Below are 23088 nucleotides of genomic sequence, written 5' to 3' on the forward strand. Positions count from 1 at the left end.
CACATTGAGTTTGATATTTTAATAACAATTTAATAACAATAACAATTCTGAATGTATTGATGTTTAATTCATAGCCTTTGAAATTCAGTATAAAACTGTTGTTATATTTGTGTCACCATTTCAATTAAAATAAAATTACACTGATAAACTTGAAAATGAATAATCTCTAAATGTCTAACTTTTCTGATCACATCTATTTAAAAAAAAAAAAAAATTCTAAAGAAAACATCAATTGAATGTTAGTTTCCTGTGCAGTAGTTTGTAGGAATATGTATAGAACAGTTTCACAGGTGAAGGTAAAATAATCAATAATCTTCTGAATCACCAGGACTGGCAGCGTGGAGGGAAGAGCGACGTCTATCTCTGGGGCAACGGACGCTACGGACAGTTGGCTGGACGAGGAACGAACCCTTCGATGCCGACGCTGGCGCCGTCTCTGCTGCAGACACAGCAGGTACACCTTCAACTTCAACTCTTATTTTGAAAGGACTTGAGAGGAAGAACCTCAGAGATGACGACGCTAACAGTCTGTGGAATTAACTCCATGCATTGTTGTTGAAAATCAATAAAAACTTTAAGTTTGATTCATTTTATAAAAACACTCTTTTATCAATATTGTTAGTTTATTTAAAGCTTTGAATGAAGTCTTCCAGTGTCATAATTTTTTGCTTTTATTGTATTTATTTTAATTATTATAACTCTAAGTATTGTATATAATACAAGTATTTTCACACATAGATTAGATTTAATATAATTTGATTAATCTGTTCAGAAAGATAATTAATTAAATCTTTTTTTAATTGATTTGTAGCCTTTTAAATTCAATACAGAAATTTGGTATATTAGTGCTTTCTTTCATATTGAAATCGTTTTTTTTTTTAATTATTGGAATAAAAATAAAAAACTTGAATATTTGATATTATATTAAAGAATATTTGGATGATTTAATTTTTAGAATAATTATTAATAATTATTCCTTTGATTTTTTTTTTTATGCATTGGACTATTTGTTTGATTAATTATCTTTAACCATTTGTATATGGAAAATAGTCATGGTCTGATGAAGCTTTATAAAGCAGTGTCATTATGTTCCGAGTCCACTAGATGGCATCATATTTAAACTGATGACGCCACCTACTGACCTCTAAACAACATGATACTGTTTCATGAAGCTTCATCAGACCATGACTAATGGAAAGGTGTCATTTTCTATTTGATTTCAATCATTGAACATTTTCAAAATGGTGATACAAAGAGTTTAATATTGTAATTTTCTAAATAAACTATTTTTTTATTTTTAGCCTTCTAAATTCATTACAAAAGTGTTGGTATATAAGTGTTTTTTTTTCCATATTGAATTTAGAAAATATATTTCTTAATTATTAGAACAAGAATACAAAACTTAAATATTAGATATTATATAATAATACAAATTATTATTAATTTTAATAATTGAAGTGATTTTTTTTTTCCTTTTGATTGTTTTTTATTTTATTTTTAAGCATATTTTTAAATTAATTTTATTCAATCATTTTTATATATGGAAAGGTTACATTTTCTTCTTGATTTGAATCATTGAATAAATAAAATGATTTAAATAAAACATTTTCAAAATGATAATACAAAGAGTTTGTTGTTCTTATTTTCTAAATATACCATTTTTTTATTTGTAGGCTTCTAAATTCTATACTGTTTAGTCGCACTATAACACCAACATTTTGTTCATTTCAACCGTGTATTCTTTGAAGGTGGTTTGCGGTCAGAACTGCACCTTCCTGGTCCAGTCCAACGGGACGGTCCTGGCCGTGGGAGAAGGACAGTACGGCAGACTGGGTCAGGGGAATTCCGACGACCTGTTCGTCCCTTCCGTCATCTCCGCCTTCCAAGGTTGACCGTTTTTCCCCTCATTTTTCATTCGCTCGACACTCGCTTGACCCCGACGCTCGTTTCCTCAGGTTACATGGTGACTCAGGTGGTGACGTCCTGCGGCTCGGACGGTCACTCCATGGCCCTCACGGAGACGGGCGAGGTCTTCAGCTGGGGGGACGGGGATTTCGGGAAACTGGGGCACGGGAACAGCGAGAGGCAGAGGCGCCCCAAACAGATCGAGGCTCTGCAGGGAGAAGAGGTGGTTCAGGTGAGAAAAAAAGACTCTAAATTCAGCAACTTTATTTAAAAAGTGTCGTATACAAGTCAACGCATTTTGAACATGTTTATATCTTAGGTTTGGTAGAACTTTATTGATTGAAATTGTTTTTTTTCCAATTAGCCACAGCAAATACAGCAATTTTTCATAAAATATAATCAAAATAAAATAAGAACAAGAACAAAGAGAAATAAAAAGAAAGAACAAGATGATACAATCGAAGTCTAAAGATAAAGAACATAGATCAAAGAAAAATAACACAGGATACAAAGACTAACATAGAACAGAACCTCATGATACTTTTACTTCACTCCTGCCCCCGAACTGAGATTTATACAATTAATCTTAATTAAAAATGATCAGATTTTTACGTAGAGTTTCGAGTCAGAAAGATGAGTTTCACAGACATGACTCAATATTTTACGAGTCACAATCCAATCTTTCCAGCTGGCGTGTGGTTTCCGTCACTCGGCCGTCGTGACCTCGGACGGAAAACTCTTCACCTTCGGAAGCGGGGAATCCGGTCGTTTGGGTCAAAGGTCAACGTCCAACAAAATGCTGCCGGAGCGAGTGGCGGCGCTGGAGGGTCACCACGTGGGACAGGTGAGGAAATATAAAATGACTTTCTTACTCACTCGACTCGGTCACGTGTTCATCCATCAACCTTTTCTCCAGGTGTCCTGCGGACTCAACCACACGCTGGTGCTGTCGCAGGACGGCATGACCGTCTGGGCCTTCGGAGACGGAGATTACGGGAAACTGGGAACGGGGTCGTCGACGGCTAAATATTACCCTCAGGTGTGAGACGCTGCTGAAGAAAAATATATAAATCTGATGATTTAAATCCTGAGTGATGGACGGAGATGAAGGATCCAAATGTATGTTTTTAATTAAACTCTCTTTGTTCTTTTTTTTTTTTAGAGAGTGGAGCAACTTTGCAACAAGCGAATCAAGAAGGTTTGTTGTGGGACTCAGTTCTCGGTCGCGCTGGCCTGGGACGGACACGTCTACACTTTTGGACAAGGTAGGTTTAGTTACTGTGTTAATGATCGTGGATGGATGGATGGATGACGGATGGATAGAGAAGGAAAGAAGGAAGGAAGGGTAGTGAAGAGTAGGGGAGGAAGGAAGAGTAGGGAAGAGAGGAAGTAAGGGAAGAAAATAAGGTTATGGAAGGAAGGAAGGCTAGTGAAGAACAGGTAGGAATGGAAAGAAGGAATAGTAGCTGAGGAAGAAGGTGGGTAGATAAGGAAGAAAAGTGTAGGGGAGGAGGAAAGGAAAGGTAGGGGTGGAAGGAAGGAAGGTTAGGGAAGTTAAGTTAAGTGTAAGGAAAGAAAGAAGGAAATAAGGAAGGGTAAGGAAAGAAGGAAGGGTAGGGGAGGAAAGGAGGAAGGGTAAGGAAGGAAAGAAGGAAGGGTAAGGAAAGAAAGAAGGAAGAATAAGGAAGAAAAGAAGGAAGTGTAAGGAAGGAAAGAAAGAAGGGGAAGGAAAGAAAGAAGGAGAGAAGTAAAGGTAAGGAAAGAAGGAAGGGGAAGGAAGGAAAGAAGGAAGTAGAAGGAAGGAAACGAGTAAGGGTAAGGAAGGCGAGAAGGAAGAAAAGAAGGAAGGGTAAGTAAGGAAAGAAAGAAGGATAAGGAAGAAAAGAAGGAAGGGTAAGTAAGGATAAGGAAAGACGGAAGGGTAAGTAAGGAAAGAAGGAAGGATAATGAAGAAAAGAAGGAAAGGTAAGGAAGGAAGGATAAGGAAGGAAAGAAGGAAGGATAAGGAATAAAAGAAAGAAGGATAAGGAAGGAAAGAAGGAAAAACGGAAGGAAAGAAGGAAGTGATGCATAGATGACATAAATGGTCACAGGTTGATGCAAACACTAAATTATTAACAAACCAGTGACTGACAGAAGATTCCTTCACACTGAACTACGAGTGAATCTCATCAACTCTCGTCTCGAGGAAACAACAGTTGATGTCAAAGATGCTGCAGACGTCCATGAAAGTCTTGATCTTCACATGTTTCTAGGAGATGATTCAACATCACATGATCACTTTGAGCAGGAAATACATGTAAACATTGAGCAGGTTTTTGTTTAAAGTCGTGTGAAACTTAAGTTGTGTGAGTTCTTCCTGTGACGAAATGAAGTCGTTGATCCACGTGTTGTTCCCTTTCCAGAGTGTTGACGCAGAGACCAGAGACAGAGTTCACTTCACCACAGTAACAGCAATAAAACAACTTTAAATTAAACCTTTGAATGAACATTAAATTAAAGTGGAAACAATTTACTTCTGATTTCAACTACATGTTTAATGGACGATTATCAGTGTCATAAGAAATATATATTTAATATTATATAAATATGATTTAATATTGTTGAAACTTTATATAGATTTGTCAATTATTTATTTTAATCTTTTGGATTCATTTAAATATTGTGTTCATTGAATTTGTTTTCTAAATTGAATTTAAAGTTTTTTTTATTTATGCTTTGTTTGTTTTTTTAAAATAGGAAGAGTAGGGGTGGAGGGAAGGAATGAAGAGTAGGGCCGGAAGGAAGGAAGGAAGGGTGTTGAAAAAAAAAGGAGGAAGGGAATGAAAGGGTAGGGAAGAAAGGAAGGGTAGGGAAGAAAATAAAGGGTAGGAAGAAAAGTTGGAAGGAAGGAAGGATAGTGAAGAAAAGGTAGGAATGGAAAGAAGGAATGGTAGCTGAGGAAGGATGTCATGGGTTAGGGAAGATATTAAGGGGCAAGGAAGGAAGTGTAAGGAAGTAAAGAATGAAAGGTAAGGAAGGAAGGAAGTGTAAGGAAGGGTAATGAAGGAAGTAAGGAAGGAAGTGTAAGGAAGGGTAATGAAGGAAGTAAGGAAGGAAGTGTAAGGAAGGGTAATGAAGGAAGGAAGTGTAAGGAAGGAAAGAAGCAAGGGTAAGGAAGGAAAGAAGGAAGGGGTAAGGAAGGAAGTAAGGTACTAAAGAAGGAAGTGTAAGGAAGGAAAGAAGCAAGGGTAAGGAAGGAAAGAAGGAAGGGTAAGGAAGGAAAGAAGGAAGGGGTAAGGAAGGAAGTAAGGTACTAAAGAAGGAAGTGTAAGGAAGGAAAGAAGCAAGGGTAAGGAAGGAAAGAAGGAAGGGTAAGGAAGGAAAGAAGGAAGGGGTAAGGAAGGAAGTAAGGTACTAAAGAAGGAAGTGTAAGGAAGGAAAGAAGCAAGGGTAAAGAAGGAAGTGTAAGGAAGGAAAGAAGGAAGGGGAAAGAAGGAAGTGGTAAGGAAGGAAGTAAGGTACTAAAAAAGGAAGTGTAAGGAAGGAAAGAAGGAAGGGTAAAGAAGGAAGCGTAAGGAAGGAAAGAAGGAAGCGTAAAGAAGGAAGTGTAAGGAAGGAAAGAAGGAAGGGTAAAGCAGGAAGTGTAAGGAAGGAAAGAAGGAAGGGTAAAGCAGGAAGTGTAAGGAAGGAAAGAAGGAAGTGTAAGGAAGGAAAGAAGGAAGGGTAAAGAAGGAAGTGTAAGGAAGGAAAGAAGCAAGGGTAAGGAAGGAAAGAAGGAAGTGTAAAGAAGGAAGTGTAAGAAGGAAAGAATTTTATCTTCCAATAATTCAAAAATATTTTTTCGCCCTTTAAATCCGCTATTAGCTGTCAATACTTTACATGTTTAATATTTCATTTAAAAGCTTGTGAATAAAAATATATTGAATAAACTCATTTTTCGAATAATTGGCTTCACAATATAAACTATGGGTGAAAAAACGTTTAGAATATTTTATAATTTAAATATATATATATGACAATTGATTTTAGAACATTTATTTTTGAATAGTTGGGAAAAGAATATATAAAAACCCATTCATTTGGGGGAAAAAAAACAACCTAAATTTCTTTTTTTTTTACTTTTTCAATATAGAAATTATTCAATTGAATTATTCCGAAAAATAATGAAATGCTTTAAATAACAAAAATATTTCAATAAAGTTTTTTCAAATTGTCACCATTTTAAATGAATCGTTTGAAAATATATATTTTCTGATGACACTGATCATCTTCTGCTGATAATCTTGAATGAAAAGAATCATATAAATCTGGTCTTTAATTGGTCTTCAATGATTCTGGTTCAGGTCTTGGACTCACTAACTGTCCTCCTCAGAGCGCCTCATCGGTCTCCCAGACTCCCTGCACAAGAACAAGTCCTGTCCTCAGGTGGTTCCGTGCCTGGAGGGCGTCCACCTGGAGGACGTGTCTCTGGGCTGCGAGCACGTCCTCGCCCTGTCCTCGGGCGGAGACGTCTACGCCTGGGGCTGCAACAGCGAGGGCCAGGTACGCTCACCTGTGCTCCAGAGGGGGACGACGATGGTATTATTATGGGCTGTCGTTGCAGCTCGGCCTCGGACACTCCACTCCGGTGAAGGAGCCCACGCTGGTCACGGCCCTGCAGGGGAAGAAGATCAAGCAGATCTCTGCGGGTCGATGTCACAGTTCAGCCTGGACCACACCTTCTACCTCCACACAGCCCTCAGGTGAACACGCTTCACTTTACTGTGTGTGGATACAATACTAGTTAACGATATAGTGATACTGTAGTAACGAGTATATATATGTAGTATTGTCCAGTACTTGACTCTGGTGTTGTGATAGTGTAGTAACAAGTATATATGTGTAGTATTGTTGAGTACTTGACTCTGGTGTTGTGATCGTGTAGTAACAAGTATATATGTGTAGTATTGTCCACTACTTGACTCTGGTATTTTGATCGTGTAGTAACAAGTATATATGTGTAGTATTGTTGAGTACTTGACTCTGGTGTTGTGATAGTGTAGTAACAAGGATATATGTGTAGTATTGCCGAGTACTGACTCTGGTGTTGTGATAGTGTAGTAACAAGGATATATGTGTAGTATTGCCGAGTACTGACTCTGGTGTTGTGATAGTGTAGTAACAAGGATATATGTGTAGTATTGTCGAGTACTTGACTCTGGTGTTGTGATAGTGTAGTAACAAGGATATATGTGTAGTATTGCCGAGTACTGACTCTGGTGTTGTGATAGTGTAGTATCAAGTATATATGTGTAGTATTGTTGAGTACTTGACTCTGGTGTTGTGATAGTGTAGTAACAAGGATATATGTGTAGTATTGCCGAGTACTGACTCTGGTGTTGTGATAGTGTAGTAACAAGTATATATGTGTAGTATTGTTGGGTACTTGACTCTGGTGTTGTGATAGTGTAGTAACAAGGATATATGTGTAGGATTGCCGAGTACTGACTCTGGTGTTGTGATAGTGTAGTAACAAGTATATATGTGTAGTATTGTTGAGTACTTGACTCTGGTGTTGTGATAGTGTAGTAACAAGTATATATGTGTAGTATTGTTGAATACTTGACTCTGGTGTTGTGATAGTGTAGTAACAAGTATATATGTGTAGTATTGTCCAGTACTTGACTCTGGTGTTGTAGTATTTACAGACCACATGACTCTTGACGAAGTTGTATCTGCTTTTGTTTGTTTTCAAACCAAAATATGTCCAAACATCAGCTTTAAAAGCTGCTGGACTCACTGTATCCTCTCGTCCTCAGTCATTGCCAGGGTTTCATTAGCTGTTGAGGACACAGTGACTGCTGCCATCTAGAGGCCGCAAGTTTAATTTCAAAACAAAAATGCAAAATGCTGTGATTATTTGCGTGTTAATTGTAATTTATACATCAAATATTTCCTCTTCAAAGAACAATAATCATTGTTTTTAGTATTTTAATATAAATATAAAAATCTAATTGTATTTAATACACACTATACTAACTATGATACAAGTAAATTATGATTTAAAGACAAGAAAAATAGAATAAATGTTTAGTCGATACAAGGCTGTTGAATATGGCTTCAGTATTGTATCAGTGTATCAGTACTTTGTGTGGAGTGTGTAATACACAGTGTGTGACGGTCTGGCGTCCCCTCAGGTCTGGGCGGCTCCGGGAGTCTCCTCATGGGCTGCCCTCAGTCGGTGCCGCCCCAGTACAACACCCTGAAGGACCTGAGCCCGGACCTCCTCAGCACGCGCCTCAGGGTCCTGCACCACTTCTCCGACCTCATGTACAAATCCTGGCGGCTGCTGAACCTGGACGCCAGAACCACGGTACCATCCGGTCCAACCACACACACACACACACGCCCTACTGACCTGTGGTCCTCCCCCTCAGGTGTCCACCTCGCGCTACAGTTCAGGGACGTCGGCCATCATCCGGGGCGAGCTCCGGGGCCTCCTCTCACCCAAGGTCAACACGCTGCCTCTGATGCGCTCCATCGGCAGGACCATGACGCAGGGCAAGACCTACGGGCCTCAGATCACTGTGAAACGACTCTCCACCAGGTGAGTGACCTCCCGCTCGCTGCCTCCTCCCGCCGCCGCCCGCGGCCCCTTGACATGCGCTCGCCTCCGCCTGCAGGGGGCGCTCCAGCAAGCCCATCTTCGTGCAGGTGGCCAAGCAGGTGGTGACGCTGAACCCTCTGGAGCTCAGGCTGCCGTCGCGAGCCTGGAAGGTGAAGCTCGTGGGAGAAGGAGCCGACGACGCCGGGGGAGTGTTTGACGACACCATCACTGAGATGTGCCTGGTGGGTGCTGCACCATTCATATCTGACCTTTCTGTGACCTTTCTGTGTCGAGTTAGTATGTTCTCGCCGTGTTGCGTGGGTTTACTCCGGACACTCCGGTTTCCTCCCACAGTCCAAAAACATACAGAGGTTGATTGAGAACTTGGGGGAATTGTCCGTAGGTATGAGTGTGTGTGTGAATGGTTGTCTGTCTTTGTGTGTCCGGAGACAGACTGGCGTCCTGTCCAGGGTGTCCCCCGCCTCTCGCCCTATGATACTGGTTTAGACTCCAGCTCCCCTGTGACCCTCATAAGGGATTAAGCACAATAAAATGAATTGATGAATTATTTATTAACTCTCTAAAGCTAAAAACAATATTTCTCAAATAAATATTTTTATCCTGAAATACAAATTGCAACTTCAGCTTGTAAATAAAATATTTATTTAAAAAAAGTTGGTTCATTCAAAATATATGTATATTTACAACATCAACAAATAAAAAATAAAAAATAAATCTTCACTCTTAAGAAACTTCAGTCAAAAACCCTAAAAGAATTAATAAAAAGTTGCTACAAAATTTTTTAAATAAAAATGTTGCTTTAATCAAATAAATATTTTAAATAAAAGAAAAAATTGATTAATAAAAAAGAAAAAATGTTCAATAAAAAAATGTTTTAATTAAAGAAAACAACAACAACTATCAAACTTTCAGCCAATCATGATTACACTATTATATAACATTTTGATATTGAATTTAAAAGGCTACAAATGAAAATATATAGTATTTAGAAAATTAATCTTTTAATTATTGTAATTAGAATATCAAACTATATGTGTAAAAGAAATTTGAATTGGCAATTAAATAAAAAAAAATGAACCTTTCAATAAACTAATGATTAAAATTCAAAGTTTTAACATTGAAATGTTTTTTTTATACTGATGGAATTGATCCAAACTTCTATACATAAGTGGAACTTAAACTCCAATAAAAGATTATCTTTGAAAAAAGGACTCACTGTTGACACAGTTTAATGTCATATTTAATAATAAAAAACACATATATTTCTTATTTATTGCCGTGTGTCCTCAGGAGCTGCAGTCGGGTCTGGTGGACCTGCTCATCCACACGCCCAACAGCTTCGCAGACGTGGGCAGCAACACCGACCGGTGAGCGTCGTCTCTTCTTCTCATCCATGAACCATCATGACCTTCAACTCTCACCACCAACAACCCACCAGGTTCCTCTTCAACCCGGCCGCCACCACCAAGGACCACCTGCTCCAGTTCCGCTTCCTGGGGATCCTCATGGCGGTGGCCGTCCGCACCAAGAAGCCCCTGGACCTGCACCTGGCGCCCTGGGTGTGGAAGCAGCTCTGTGCCATGCCTCTGGTCGGGTCGGACCTGGAGGAGGTGGACCTGCTGACTCACCGCGCCCTGCAGGGGATCCTTCACCTGGAGAACAGCGGCATCACCGAGGAGAACTTCCACGTGGTACGACATGAAGTCTCTTAAGAACGACTCAGCGGTTTTAAATCCTGTGTCTTCGCAGATGATCCCTCTGGACTCCTTCACGGCTCACAGCGCCGACGGCAGGCTGGTGCCGGTCGTTCCTGGAGGGCAGAACATTTCTCTGACTTTTGCCAACCGGACTGAATATGTGGAGCGGGCGCTGGAGTACCGGCTTCACGAGATGGACTCGCAGGTTTGACCTCACCCACCTTACTTATGGTGCCTTTTCTACTCACTGCTCTATTTATATGGTATTTAAATTCTTGCACAGGACAAGTATTTCCTCTGTGTTTTTTAAATGACCTCCTCTGTGTTATTTTAAGTGCATTCACACGGGATGAGCGACGTCTGTAAAATAGTCTTTTTAACTGACATTACCTAGAGATACACATGTAAGAAGGAATGACTAAAAGAGAAAGTTAGTGTAACCAAGCGTTCTTCTTGCACAACAATTTTCCCCAACATTATTCTTACAGAAGAGACACAGTCTGTCACAGTAGTGTAACCGAATGTATTCTTGTGGGAAAAAAACGAGGCTGGAACTTAGTTTGTATCCGTGCGGCGCGCATGTCTTCTTTACTTTACAACAAACTACTTCCTTTTCCACCCCTTCAAAATAAAACAACAGAAGTCAATATTAACACAATACAGTGGCATATATGCGCCATTCAGAATTACTAACACAGACATTCGCATTGACAAGGGATTAGTATTATCACCTGTCGTCTGTGTTCGGTGAATTATATTTTAAGTGCATTCACACGGGATGAGCAACGTCTGTAAAATAGTCATTTTTTACTGACATTACCTAGAGATACAGATGTAAGAAGGAATGACTGAAAGAGAAAGTTAGTCTAACCAAGCGTTCTTCTTGCACAACAATTTTCCCCAACATTATTCTTACAGAAGAGTCTGTTACAGTAGTGTAACCGAGTGGGAAACAACGAGGCCAGAACTTAGTTTGTATCCGTGCTGCGCGCATGTCTTCTTTACTTACTACAACAACCAACTACTTCCTTTTCAACCCCTTCAAAATAAAACAGTGGAAGTAATTATTAACACAATGGCGAGTGCCTAGAAGTGCGCTACATTGGCATATCTACGCCATTCAGAATTACAAACTCAGACATTGGGATTGACAAGGGATTAGTATCATCACCTGACGTCTGTGTTCGGTGAATTACAGAAAAGGTAATTTGAATTATTACGCCACAAATCACAGACATGGCGCATTCGCACGGGATTAAAACTCAGACATTCCAGGTAAAACTAATCCTTTGCGAATCGAACATATGTCATCGACAGCTGTGATTGGTTGGCTGGGCGGCAAAGCATTACGGGAGCTTACAAGGTCACGGTTACTGAGATGGGTGTTGAGAGGAATGAGGAAAGTGTTACTGTCACTACAGATCTAACACCCACAATATAATCTAACACTAGGATGTTTTTTTTAATTGTTTATTTTTTCCTTCAGCTCCGTCAAATGTACTCAAAGAACCAACAATAATACCGTCTTCTTTTGAGACTTATTTTATGGCTCAAGTATGATCTTTTTAAACGTACAAATTGAAAATGTTTTTTTTTTATTATTAATTGAGACTTAATGATTTCTTTTTTTCCCTTTTTTTAAAAATGTATTTAACAGTTTCAACCCTTTACAACTTAAACACTTTTGGTGTCTTTTTTTGTCTCATACTTGGATAGAGAACCGACTTCAAACCAATAAGCTTCAAATATAACATGTTAAATTGTGTCAAAGTGTTTAATATGGTGGGAAAAAAAATTCTACATGTTGAAAAATTGTGTTTTTAATTGTAAAACAGTCAGAAAAACACAAACTGCGACCAAAGAAAGTCTAAATACCTCAGAAAGTGCACAAAAAATGTCCTTTGAATTAATGAATTTTACTGAAATAATTTAATCAATGCCATATTGAAAAGATTAATTTATCTTTTTATTAATTTATTAAAAATTGTACTTGAAAAAATATACTTTAAAGTATTTCTTCCTTTTTAATAATTTATAATATTTTTTTATTTTAATATTTTCAAAGTTATACTTCTTTTTTTTAACACATTAGAGTTTGTTCTTCTAGTTCATTTACATCTTTAAATAATATACATTCTAATTGTATAGCCTTTAAATTGACTATAAAATGAGAGTAATAGTGACTCTGGACAAAAGTGAAATTAAAGGTTTACAAATAAATGACTGATTTAAGAGAATTTTGGAAATTTTGGAGTTAATTATTTGAAAAAGATCATTAATTTTCTAAATAATCAAACTTTTTTAATTCAATCATTAATTTTTCAAATCTACTTAATTGTTTAAATGATTGAATTACATTTTAAAAGTAAAAAAAAAGAAAAGAAAACAACAATATTTTATTTTTAAAAGAAAGTTTAAAGACAAAACTGAATTTAAAGAGCTACAAATAAAAGAATACAATTTTTTATAGAGTAGAATTTTCTTTTATTATTGGAATTAATCAGATATTTGTAATATATATATATATATATATATTTATATATATATATATATATATATACAAATGATTGAATTAAATTTTTTTTTAAAGTTTAAAACAAAGAAAAGTACATGAGCTACAAATACAAATAAAATAATTGAGTTTAGAACTTTTTATAATTATTGGAATTAATCAGAAAAAAAAAAGAATATATATATATATTCATTAAAAAAATTCAAACTTTTTATTTCAATTCAAATGTTTTCAATCTAATTTTAAATATAAAGCTGATGGAATTCAATGTAAGAAGTAAAATATAAAAAAGACAAAATATAAAAAAACGGCTGAAGCTTAAATTAAATGATGAAATATTCGCTCACTTCTGTGGACACTGACGCGCTGCTGCCTGCAGGTGGCGTCGGTGCGCCAGGGCATGTGCAGCATCATCCCCGTCCCACTGCTCTCGCTGCTGACGGCGCTGCAGCTGGAGCAGCTGGTCTGCGGTCTGCCCGAGGTCTCGGTCCACATGCTGAAGAAGCTGGTGCGCTACCGTGACATCACCGAGAGCCACCAGCTGATTGGCTGGTTCTGGCAGAGCCTGGAGGAGTTCACCAATGAGGAGCGAGTTCTCTTCCTGCGCTTCGTCTGCGGCCGGTCCAGGCTGCCGTCCAACCCGGCCGACATCTCGCAGAAGTTCCAGATCATCAAAGTGGACCGGGTGAGATCCTCCATCCGGTCTTACTGGCCACATTTTTTAGTCCTCTACAAGGCTTTGTGATATTACTCTGGGGTCACCGTATTACTCTAAAAGGTATTAGGTAAGGTATTACTCGGCAAGGTTCCGTAACATTACTCCATGAGTCTACGTAGTATTACTTAGCAACGTTCCATACTATTACTCCATGAGTCGCCGTAGTATTACTTAGCAAGGTTCCATACTATTACTCCATGAGTCTCCGTAGTATTACTCAGCAAGGTTCCGTAGCATTACTCCATGAGTCTCCGTAGTATTACTTAGCAAGGTTCCATATTATTACTCCATGAGTCTCCGTAGTGTTACTCAGCAAGGTTCCCATAGCATTACTCCATGAGTCTCTGTAGTATTACTCCATGGGTCTCATAGTATTACTCAGCAAGGTTCCATATTATTACTCCATGAGTCTCCGTAGTGTTACTCAGCAAGGTTCCCATAGCATTACTCCATGAGTCTCCGTAGTATTACTCCATGGGTCTCATAGTATTACTCAGCAAGGTTCCGTAGCATTACTCCATTAGTCTCCGTAGCATTACTCCATGAGTCTCCATAGTATTACTCCATGGGTCTCATAGTATTACTCAGCAAGGTTCCGTAGCATTACTCCATTAGTCTCCGTAGTATTACTCAGCAAGGTCCGTGGCAATACTCCATTGGTCTCAGTAGTATTACCCAGCAAGGTTCGTAGCAATACTCCATGAGTCTCGGTAGCATTACTCCATGGGTCTCATAGTATTACTCAGCAAGGTTCCTTAGCATTACTCCATTAGTCTCAGTAGTATTATTCAGCAAGGTTCCGTAGCATAACTCCATGAGTCTCCGTAGCATTACTCCATGGGTCTCATAGTATTACTCAGCAAGGTTCCCTAGCATTACTCCATTAGTCTCCATAGTATTACTCAGCAAGGTTCGTAGCATTAGTCCATAGGTCTCCGTGTTATTACTCCGCGAGGCTTTGTAGTATTACTTTGCAAGGTACTAGGTAAGGTATTACTAAGCAAGGTTCCATAGTATTGTTCCATTAGTCTCTGTAGTATTACTCAGCAAGGTTCCATAGTATTGCCCCATGAGTCACCGTAGTGTCACTCAGCAAGTTTACTTGTTATTACTCCGCGAGGCTTTGTAGTATTACACTGTGAGGTATTACTCTGCCAGGTTATTAATTCACAGGTTTTGTAGTATTTATCCTGGAGGCTTTTTAGTATTACACTGTGAGGTATTACTCTGCCAGGTTAGTACTCTGGGGTTTCGTAGTATTACTCTATGAGGTATTACTCTGTTAGGGTAGTACTCTGTGGGGTTTTGTAGCATTACTCTGCGAGGCTTTGTAGTGTTACTTTGAAAGATATTACTTTTCAAGGCTTTGTGGTATATTACTTACTTACTTACTTACTCTGCCAGGTTAGTACTCTTTGGGGCTTCGTAGTATAACTTTATGAGGTATTACTCTGTTAGGGTAGTACTCTGTGGGGTTTTGTAGCATTACTCTGCAAGGCTTCGTAGTGTTACTTTGCAAGATATTACTTTTCAAGGCTTTGTGGTATTAATCCTCAAGGCTATATAGTATAACTCAAGGCTCCCTAGTATTACTCTGTGAGGTATTACTCCGAGAGGCTGCCTAGTATTACTCTGTGAGGTATTACTCAGAGAGGCTCCGTAGTATCAATCCCTTTGAGGTACTCTGTTGGATGTTACTCTGAGAGCTCTATAGTATTACACCAATGAAACTCGCTGAAGAATACTACAGAACCATACTGCCCCTAAAGTGTCTCATAATCCAAAGTACATTTGTAGTTTTTATTATACACGGTGTTACATTTTTGAACTGAAGTCACCGTTTATAAATATATCAACTTTAGAAGTATTTTCTAAAAGACTGTGGTGTGAGTGCCTCATTTATACTTGAATCATGAGAGTATGTATTAAAGTGAGTATAATCTATTTGCTCTGGTGGTTCAGCCCGTCAACGGCCTCCCGACGGCCCAGACCTGCTTCTTCCTGCTGCGTCTGCCTCCGTACAGCAGTCAGTCGGTCCTGGCCGAGCGCCTGAGGTACTCCATCCACAACTGCCCGTCCATCGACATGGACAATTACATGCTGACGCACAACACGGAGCCCACGGACAGTTCCGACGACGAGGACTGAATGTATGGAAGGTTATTTATGCACTAACTCAAGTTTTATTTGCCAAACCTGTGCGGTACTTTGTTTCTACGTGGATCCATGATGTACTTTTGTTTTTACGGATGTTACTCTGACGTTACTCTGATGTTACTCTGATGTTACTCTGATGTTACTCTGATGTTACTCCCTCACGTCGACGTGCCTGACACTGGATGACGAACGCCTGTCGGACGCCGACAGAGTTGCTGTGAAATAAAGAAGTTTATGTAAAACGACAGACGCTTGTGAGTCCAGAGAAAATACACTAAAATTATTAGTTTTTCTGCTTTTAAATGGATTTATTGAGAAGGAAAACAAAAAGAACTATTGAGTAGAAACATTGTTTTATTAGTATTTAAATTAAAAAATGTAATTTAATTTTTTTTTTTATCAAAAATGTTGCGTTTTTTTGAGCATTTTTTAATATTATTCATTTGTTTCTATATTTTTATATATCATTTTTTAAATTATTTATCTAATATATGAAAATTGAGAATCTATCGTTTTTTAACACGTATAATTTCAAATTCTAATTCCACTAATTTTAAAATGCATATTATAAAAAACATATTTTTTACAAATTATAATTTAAGTAATCTATAATAATAATAATATAATCTGAATTAAATGTGTTTTTATTCATAGCTTGTTGTCTGGAATTATATTACAATTCAAACATTGTATTTGGTATAAAAAACAATTAAAATTATTATTTGAATAACAAACTGTAAACAAAAAAAATAGAAATTTATTCATTTTGAATATAATTTATTTTAAATTAAATTATATAAAGCAAAACAAATTCAATACACAAATTATTGGATTAAATGATCTAAAAAATATTAATTTAAAGATTTAAAATCATTTGAAATGTTAAATCCATCAAATATTAATATTCATATATTATTCATTACATTGATAAACTTTCACACTTTTTCTTCAAAATATATTTTTATGTATAAACACAGTTTTTTGTTTTTTTTTAATAGTTGAATTCAATACTTTAAACATTGAAAAGTAGCATTTTTTATTTTAATAATTGAATAAAAACATTTAATATTATTATTTTAGATACAGTTTGATCATTTTTATTCCCCAAAAAAATTATCAAAATTATATAATAATAATAATAATATAATCGAATTAAATGTTTTTATTCGTATCTTATTGTCTGGGAATATATTATACAAACATTGTATTTGGTATAAAAAAGACTCAAAAATATTTTTTAATAACAAACTGTGTGAAAAAAAACTTTTAAAATTATTTTAAAATAATTAATTTAAAGCTTTAAAAAAAATGTTTTAACATATATTATAAATACATTAATAAACCTTTGTTTTTTTTTATATAAAGACCTTTTTTTTTTAAGACCAGAAACACTCAACATCCACTCCAGGGCCACGGATGCTCCCTCGGGGCCCTCGATTGTGAATATAACGTGTTTAAATGTGTGTGTTTGACACACACACACACACACACACACACACACACGTGTCTGGAACATTGTTGTGCGACGGACGAACTGGTCTCAACATTGTCAAAGAGCAACAAATTGTTAATTGGATTCTCTGGAGTCCAGTGTTGTGTCGACTCAGCACAGCTGCTCGTCTGCAATTTGTCTGCCTGACCTTATTACCATCTGCTCCTCGGGGGCCAGGAACCTGCATCAGCAGCAGCTGAGAGTTAAATTTAACTTCCATCCGTCATCTTAACTAGTTCACAAATCTAGAAAGCCCTGGAAGAGTGACGTCAGAACTCCAGTCGCTGGAGCGAGAACTTGATAAAATATCTAAAAACAGCATAAATCAGGTTCATTCATAAAACTCTGCTGAAGCTGCAACACGTTCGTCTGACGCTCAACGTTCTTGGAGTCGTTTTACGAGGATTTGAACCAGCAACTCTGGTCACTTCAAGGTACTTTAAAACAATTACTTCGGTTCTGTGAGCTTAAGTAGTTTTAGTTTAACATTTTTGGGGGAAAATTGGTTAAAAAATAAAGATTATTAGCTGAAATAAAAAATATTGTGTGAAAAAATACAATTTGCTAGAAAGAAATATGTTCAAAAATATATATATACTGTATATTTGCAAATAAAATTATGGTTGAAAAGTCCAAAAACAGACAAAAAAATTAGGAAAAAAATGATTGGCTGGTACGAAACAAAAAAATATTGGCTGAGAAAAACATAAGCTAAAAAGAAATGGCCGAGAAAATCGTTTAAAAAATCATATTAGCAAAACAAAAGAAAATTGGTTGAAAAAGATAAAAATGGATCATAGAAAAAAAGCAGGAAAAAAAACATTATTGGTTGAAACGAAAATATATTTTGTGAAAAATGTGACAAAATTGTTTTGTTTTGAAAAAAAAACACAGTACAAACAAAAATATTAAATTTGGGGAAACAGATTTCTAAAAGAAAAACACGAAAAATATGTATGTTTTGATTTATTTTTGATTTTGTCTCCGGGGCCCCTGATGGTAGAGAAAAATGTTTTTGGCAAAAAAAATATTGGCCAAGAAATATTGGTTGAAAAGACTAAAAAAGACTGAAGCTGGAGAAAAAAACATTATTGGCTGAAACAAAAAAAAATTGGTGAAAAATGTGACACAATTGTCGAAGAAAAACCCACAAAGAAATGATCTCAAAACAATTGCTTAAAAAAACAGTATTGGTTGAAACAAAATAATATTTGTGGAAGAAGATTTACAAAAGAAAAACACGAAAAATATGTATTTTTGATTTATTTTGTATTTTGGCTCCAGGGCCCCTAATGGTAGGAAAAAATAATAATTTTGGCAAATTGGTTGAAAAAACAAATGGAAAAAACAATGATAGAAGAAAAAGCTGGAAGAAAAAAACATTATTGGCTGAAATTAATTAAAAATAAAGGGCGAAAAAAAAAAAACACATACTGAAAAGAAATGGACTAAAAACATTTGCTTGAAAATACTATTAGATGAAACAAAAGAATATTTGGGTAAAATAAACAGGTATAAAAAAGAAATATATTTATTTAATCGGGTTTGTATTTTAGTCCGGGGCCCCTAATGGAAGAAAATATTGTATTTGCAAAAAAATATTTGTTGAAAAGGCTGAAGAAATAAAAGAGACAGAGAGAAAGAAAAAAAAAACTTTATTGGCTGAAATAAAAGAATATTTGGGGAAAAGAAAAATGTTTAAAAGAGGAAAACATGAAGAAAATTATTTGTTATTTGTTGTATCTTTTGGCTCCTAGAGAAAGTAAAAAAATGTACCTTGAGATCTCACAGTACATTTTTTTGTTTTTGATACAATACATCAGTGTGTTTGTATGTCTTCTATTAATTAGTTAATTCATTAACTAGTTAGCATCCTACTAACTATTTGTTTTATAGTATTGTTATTTTTTTAAACCAATATTGACATTTTCAATTCCAATATTAGTTTTGACCGACATTTTTTTTATCAATGTAAAGATATAAAGATTATTCCTAAAACGTTATTGTAGCAACATATATTTTTTTAAATAATTGATTTAAAAACGTGTTTTTATTCAAGTGTTTACTCATTTTTACAGTAGAAATAAAAGATAAATCACATGTTTAATGTTCCTGCAGGTGTGGAGACCTCGGCTGGTCGGTCACGTGACATCAAACTCGCACGTTGTTGACGTAAAGATCCGCAATGATGTAAATGTTGAGCCTTGTGTTGTTGTCGCCACCAGGGGGCGGTGTGGCTCAACTCATTTACAGTCCTGGAGACAAATGAACGAGAAACAAAAAACTTTTATTTAAAGAATTTTTTTAAGTCGGATTTTTACAAAGTTTCAGAGGAAAAATATAAAGAGATACAATTTGGATTTAGTTGAATTTAGCTGGTTTTACTAGATTATATTTGTATTAAAAATCAAAAATATTTGGCGAGTTCTTGAATCAAATCATTTCTTTATTGAAAGGTTTAATTTGTTTTTATTCAATAATTAAATTAAATGTTTGTATTTTGAAGGCTTACCATTATTTTCTGTTTTTTAAATGGTTAAATAAAATGATATATTTTCAAAATATATATATATTTTTAACACAAATTTACAATTTAATTTATTCAAATATACATTTTATAAATTCAAGATTTTTTTCATGCATAGCCTTTTATAATCGATATTGTTCGCTGGTACTATTAAGCCAACATTTTTATATTGAATTTAAAATTAATAAAACATATTTTAAAATAAAAATAAATATGGTTTTAATAAAATATTGAAATTAGAATAAAAAACGTATTCATATTGAAAATATTGGATTTTTAAAAATCCAATAAAAATCCAATAAATTAATAATTCAAAATATGAAAATTAATCAATAAAATGTCAACATTTCCATATAATTAAATGACTGAATTCATTATTTAAAATAAGAAAATATTAAATGTTTAAATGTGGAATCGCTGATTTCGTCACATTTGTAAACTCGTTAAAATTCTCTCATTAGCTCCAGTTCCTGCTGTTGTGTTGAATAAACAGTCAAATCTCAAAGTGTAATTTCTCAGCAATTAAAAAATAAACAAGTGCAGGTTTGGGAAAAAAATAATTAGAGCGAAAGTAAAACTACACAAAATGGTGCAGCAGTTACACACAATTGTTTGTTGTGTAATACATTTTCTTCCCATAAGTTACTCAGTAGAGAATCACATGTTTTTAATTAGACTTTAATTAAAATCTGATTAAAACAATAAAACTGAGAATATACTTGAGTTTCTGACACTTTATCGCTGTTTTCTATTTCACTATTTGAAGTATCGACGTTGTTCTGTCTTGATCTATTTAGTTAATACATCTTTGTTTTGTCCTTTAAAATGATACATTTAAAAATATATATACTGCATATATGTAGTTGATAGTTTTCTAAAATATCAAATACTTACTAAAGGATTTTGAATGTTTCTTTTCCAATAAGCTTCTTCGTGTTATTTCCTGTCAGTTTTATTTTAGCAATACATTTAGTTTGACTGTCGCTGTAAACGTCAGTATTTTTTTTTTTTTTGTATAACAGTATTTTTAATTTTTCAGGGAAAATCGAATCCAAACTGAAATGAAAAATATTTGTCCGGTTCAATACTGTTGATTGATTGAATAAGCTTAGTAAGAAAAATGGTTATTATCATGTATTAGTGTTTTTTTTTCTTTTTTTGAATCTGACGATACATATCACAATACAGTCAACGATACTATATATAGTGATACTGTAGTGCAAAGTATACATGTGTAGTATTGTATTGTGTAGTATATATGTGTAGTACTCTTGACGAAATCGTAACTGCTTTCATTTGTTTTCAAACCAAAATATGTCCAAACATCAACTTTAGAAGCTGCTGGAGTCGACGGTATCCTCTCGTCCTCAGTCATCACCGGAATCATGCGGAATTTCATTGTTACTTTAGATTCAAAGGGAGTAATAGCAAAAATCTGTTGATATGATATGTATTAGGATACAGAGTCAACGACACGATATATAGGGAAAGTGTAGTAACAAGGATATATGTGTAGTATTGTCGAGTACTTGACTCTGGTGTTGTGATAGTGTAGTAACAAGTATACATGTGTAGTATTGTGTAGTACTTGACTCTGGTGTTGTGATAGTGTAGTAACAAGTATATATGTGTAGTATTGTCCAGTACTTGACTCTGGTGTTGTGATAGTGTAGTAACAAGTATACATGTGTAGTATTGTGTAGTACTTGACTCTGGTGTTGTGATAGTGTAGTAACAAGTATATATGTGTAGTATTGTGGAGTACTTGACTCTGGTGTTGTGATAGTGTAGTAACAAGTATATATGTGAAGTATTGTCCAGTACTTGACTCTGGTGTTGTGATAGTGTAGTAACAAGTATATATGTGTAGTATTGTCGAGTACTTGACTCTAGTGTTGTAGTATTTACAGACCACATGACTCTTGACGAAGTCCTAACTGCTTTCATTTGTTTTCAAACCAAAATATGTCCAAACATCAACTTTAGAAGCTGCTGAAGTCGACTGTATCCTCTCGTCCTCAGTCATCGCTGGGATCTCTGCTGGATTTAATTGTTCATTTAGCGGCGGAAGACGTAGTGACTGGGGAAGTTTATTTGCAACACAAAAATGAACAAATGCAGCGATTATTTTCAAGTAACTGTTGTTTAATACCGTTTATTGAAATAAAAAACATAAAATGACTGTAATTTAATATAAATATAATTTGAAGGCCAAAAAACATGTTTTTTAATCGATACATTTTGTAAATTTTGCTGCGATATCATGAAAAAAACATCATGATATTTTAGTTTGTCATTATTTTCTTTTGCACTTTTAAATCTAGTTAAATATGTACTCAGAAAGTTAGAGTACATAGTTTACAGGTTTAATTTATTTATTTTTATTAAAAGAATGTCGTTTTTGGTCATTTACTCTCAATCTGTTGAGAAAAAAACTTCTGACTTAAACTGAAAACATCAATACGATCAAACCTATTGATTGGTGACATGAGATCCAGATCTATTGGATCAGGAGGATCAGCAGGTCCCTCGGTCCTGAATGTTTCATCGGTCCGAGGAGGGTTTGACCCACATAGTGTCGCCCGGTCACCTGATCGTCCTCCGGACAAATCAGAGAGATTCTCCCAGAGTGCACCGGGAGAGCAGCGGTGGCGGCGCTCGGGTCAGAACCTGTCGCCCGGCACCTCCAGGTGTCTCGTTACAAGAGAGTGACCCAAGAGCTCGAGGACACTTAAGACTCTGGTTCTGTTTCAGGCTGAGACGTGATCAGGACACTTGGAAACCGTCCAGAGAAGTGATGACTCAGCACTTACTGGAGACAAATGTTGGATTTTTAAGATCTGATGATGATTAGAGGTTTGTGGTGGCAAGAATCTGACGATACAATATGTATCACGATATGCATCAACAATATGATATATAGTAATACTGTAGTAGCAAGTATATATGTGTAGTATTGTCCAGTACTTGACTCTGGTGTTGTGATAGTGTAGTAACAAGTAAATATGTGTAGTATTGTCCAGTACTTGACTCTGGTGTTGTGATAGTGTAGTAACAAGTAAATATGTGTAGTATTGTCCAGTACTTGACTCTGGTGTTGTGATAGTGTAGTAACAAGTATATATGTGTAGTATTGTCCAGTACTTGACTCTGGTGTTGTAGTATTTACAGACCACATGACTCTTGACGAAGTCGTAACTGTTTTCATTTGTTTTCAAACCAAAATATGTCCAAACATCAGCTTTAAAAGATGCTGGAGTCACTGTATCCTCTCGTCCTCAGTCATCGCCGGAATATCACGGAATTTCATTGTCCCTTTAGATTCAATGGACGTAATAGTAAAAATCTTTTTAATAATCTTAATTTTTTATTTACAATTAAAATGCTAATATTTACTGCACAATACTACACATATATACTTGTTACTACACTATCACGACACCAGAGTCAAGTACTGGACAATACTACAAATATATACTTGTTACTACACT

The 23088-nt window shown here is 35.8% G+C and overlaps 1 protein-coding gene across 4 annotated transcripts in view; it reads left to right on the forward strand.

Annotated features, from left to right (window-relative positions):
• Window positions 1–15813, forward strand: part of LOC148079165 (putative E3 ubiquitin-protein ligase HERC1) — a 127964-nt gene extending 112151 nt beyond the window's left edge. For all 4 annotated transcript variants that reach the window (XM_087790634.1, XM_087790635.1, XM_087790637.1 and 1 more), the window contains 16 exons: window positions 329–454; window positions 1749–1887; window positions 1956–2137; window positions 2594–2749; window positions 2822–2944; window positions 3068–3170; window positions 6260–6429; window positions 6491–6629; window positions 8064–8239; window positions 8304–8473; window positions 8550–8715; window positions 9785–9861; window positions 9933–10185; window positions 10244–10396; window positions 13083–13388; window positions 15384–15813. In XM_087790634.1, coding sequence (XP_087646760.1) covers window positions 329–454; window positions 1749–1887; window positions 1956–2137; window positions 2594–2749; window positions 2822–2944; window positions 3068–3170; window positions 6260–6429; window positions 6491–6629; window positions 8064–8239; window positions 8304–8473; window positions 8550–8715; window positions 9785–9861; window positions 9933–10185; window positions 10244–10396; window positions 13083–13388; window positions 15384–15569 — 2625 coding nt within the window. In that variant the 3' untranslated portion in view covers window positions 15570–15813. The remainder of the gene's footprint in view (window positions 1–328; window positions 455–1748; window positions 1888–1955; window positions 2138–2593; window positions 2750–2821; window positions 2945–3067; window positions 3171–6259; window positions 6430–6490; window positions 6630–8063; window positions 8240–8303; window positions 8474–8549; window positions 8716–9784; window positions 9862–9932; window positions 10186–10243; window positions 10397–13082; window positions 13389–15383) is intronic.
• Window positions 15814–23088: the final 7275 nt, after the last annotated feature.

Source organism: Callionymus lyra, chromosome 5 (genome assembly GCF_982586985.1).
Source record: "Callionymus lyra chromosome 5, fCalLyr1.hap1.1, whole genome shotgun sequence".
Lineage (NCBI taxonomy): Eukaryota > Metazoa > Chordata > Actinopteri > Syngnathiformes > Callionymidae > Callionymus > Callionymus lyra.